At 36.2% G+C, this 2,344-nt stretch overlaps 1 protein-coding gene across 1 annotated transcript; it reads right to left on the reverse strand.

Annotated features, from left to right (window-relative positions):
• Positions 1 to 200: 200 nt before the first annotated feature.
• LOC113381968 lies at positions 201 to 1,095 on the reverse strand. The gene is made up of 2 exons (XM_026620587.1): positions 933 to 1,095; positions 201 to 739 (listed from the first exon to the last, which is right to left on the reverse strand). The coding sequence occupies exons 1-2, from the start codon at positions 1,093 to 1,095 to the stop codon at positions 201 to 203; spliced, it is 702 nt and encodes a 233-aa protein (XP_026476372.1).
• Between the last annotated feature and the right edge of the window lie 1,249 nt (positions 1,096 to 2,344).

Genomic DNA, 2,344 nt, shown 5'->3' on the forward strand with positions numbered 1-2,344 from the left:
TAATATAGTGTAGTTCCTCTAACAATTTAGTCCTGCTTGCCTCAAATATACTACATTCTAGTATGATGTGTTCAGATGTTCCGCTTGATGCTCCACAAGGACATGATTCTGACTCTATTATTCCCAGCCTCTTCAGGTGTGCAGGGAAGTTGCCATGGTTAAGCCTTAGTCTTGTTATTGTTACGATGGTACCTCTGTTTTCATCTGCATATTTTCGGAACCACGGTTTCGTCTTCAATTTGGGGTTGACTGCCTTGTAGTGTCGTCCCTTTGTTTCCGACGATCTGTTCCATTGCTCTTGCTATTTTTTTCTTTGAATTATTTATATAGTCTTTCCTAGTGGCTAGGTTGATCATAGTTCCGTATTCTGTTGCCCATTTTGCTATGGAGTCCGCTTCATCGTTTCCACTAGAACCGGAGTGCGATCTTGTCCATAATAATTTGACTGTATACCCGTTCTCCAATAGCTGTATAAGTCTATTCCATACTTCATATACTAATGTCTCGCTTAGTCGATTAGTATGGAATAGATTTTTCAGTTTATCTATGCAGCTTTTGCTATCGGTAACTATGGCTACTTTAGTGATTTTGTGGCTTTCTATATATTCAATTGCTTTTTTTATAGCTATTAGCTCGGCTGACCAAATTGAAACGAAGTCTGGTAGTTTATATCCTATTTTGATATTATCGTTTTCATAAAATAAAGCGCAGCCAGTTTTGTTATTAATTTTTGACCCGTCTGTAAATATAACTTTATAATCCTCTATGTTGATTGTATTCGTATTGAATATTTTTTCTATCGTATAACTGTTGTCTAATGTGAAAAAGTTATAATACGGGTGTTTATTGTATTTATTTGTGTCCTCTTGTTTCAATTACTTTTATATAGCTATATACCAAGCTTGGTTTTGGACGATTTCTCCAATAGTCACTTGTTAATGTATCTATGGCTACATTCTTGATATTTTCGATTGTTCTATTATTTTGTACTTGGTATTTTTTAAGTACAAATTTATCACTTAAATATCGGAATCTTGAATGTAAAGGCATTTCTCCACATTCCACCAACAAGGCGTTTGTAGGTGTGGAGATCATTGCCCCTATGCACAGTCTCAAACATTTATATTGAATTTTTTCTAGCTTCCTGCAGTGAGAAGAGTTACTGAAAGCTAGACTTCCATACTCCCATGATGGTCTAATTATTGTTTTATACAAATTCAGGGCTGTGGTAGGGTGAGCTCCCCACCATGTCCTATTTACCATACGTAAAATGTTGATTTTTGGCTCAATTTTTGTGATTACTTGATTTATATGTGTTTGAAAGATAGTTTTTTGTCGAATGTGACGCCCAAAAATTTATTATTTTCTTGTATTTTGATTGTATGGTATTTAGTCGTTAGTGCTGTTCTTTCTTCTAGCTTCCTGCGTCTTGTAAAGATTCCGATTGAGCTTTTTTCGTCCGACAATTCAAGTCCTTTCTTTGCGAGCCATTCGTGGAAGAGATCTATGTTACGGCTCATCACCTCATAGGCTTCCTGGAGGCTTGATTTTTCTATATATATTACGACGTCATCTGCAAATTGTAATATTTTGGTACCTGTTTCCCATATTTTTTCTATGTCTCTTACATAAATTGAGTATAAGATGGGGCTAAGAATTTCTCCCTGTGGTAGGCCTTTGTAGATTTTTCTCGGCCCTATCAGTTTCCCATTTATTCGGAAAAATATCTTTCTTTCTCGGATGTTGGTCGTAATTGAGTTTATGAATTTTCCTGGTAGTCCAGTGTTAGCCAAGTATCTTCCAGCACCTCTGGTAGGACGTTATCGTACGCACCTTTAATATCGCTAAATAGAGCAACGACATAGTTGTTTTTTGCCATTGATAGATATAGATCTGATATAAAGATCGTTAGGTTGTCATATGTTCCCATGCCCTTTCTAAATCCACATTGGGATTTGGGAAGTATGTCATACTTTTCTACCCACCATTCTAATCTTCTCTTGATCATTCTATCTTTGACTTTTGCAATGCAGGAAGCCAAAGATATGGGTCTATACGATGAAACTAAATTTGGGTGTTTATTCATTTTTCTGATAAGTATTATCACTTGTTGCCCCCAATCTTCTATTGCTTCTGGATTCAGCCACACTTTATTAATTATATCTACCAGTATACTTTTGGCTTGTGGTGTCAAATTTGCAATCATTGAATATGATATGCCGTCTTTTCCAGGAGCTGTGTTGTTGCTCCTCTTGATAGCTATTTCCAGTTCCCACAATGAGAATGGTTCCATCAGATTGTTTGTTTCTCTTTCCAGGACAGTTTTATTTCCATTGCCTAAGTC

The sequence above is a fragment of the Ctenocephalides felis genome, unplaced genomic scaffold (genome assembly GCF_003426905.1).
Source record: "Ctenocephalides felis isolate EL2017-DRISC unplaced genomic scaffold, ASM342690v1 CF-g0.4_SCAFFOLD_03226, whole genome shotgun sequence".
NCBI classification, from domain to species: domain Eukaryota; kingdom Metazoa; phylum Arthropoda; class Insecta; order Siphonaptera; family Pulicidae; genus Ctenocephalides; species Ctenocephalides felis.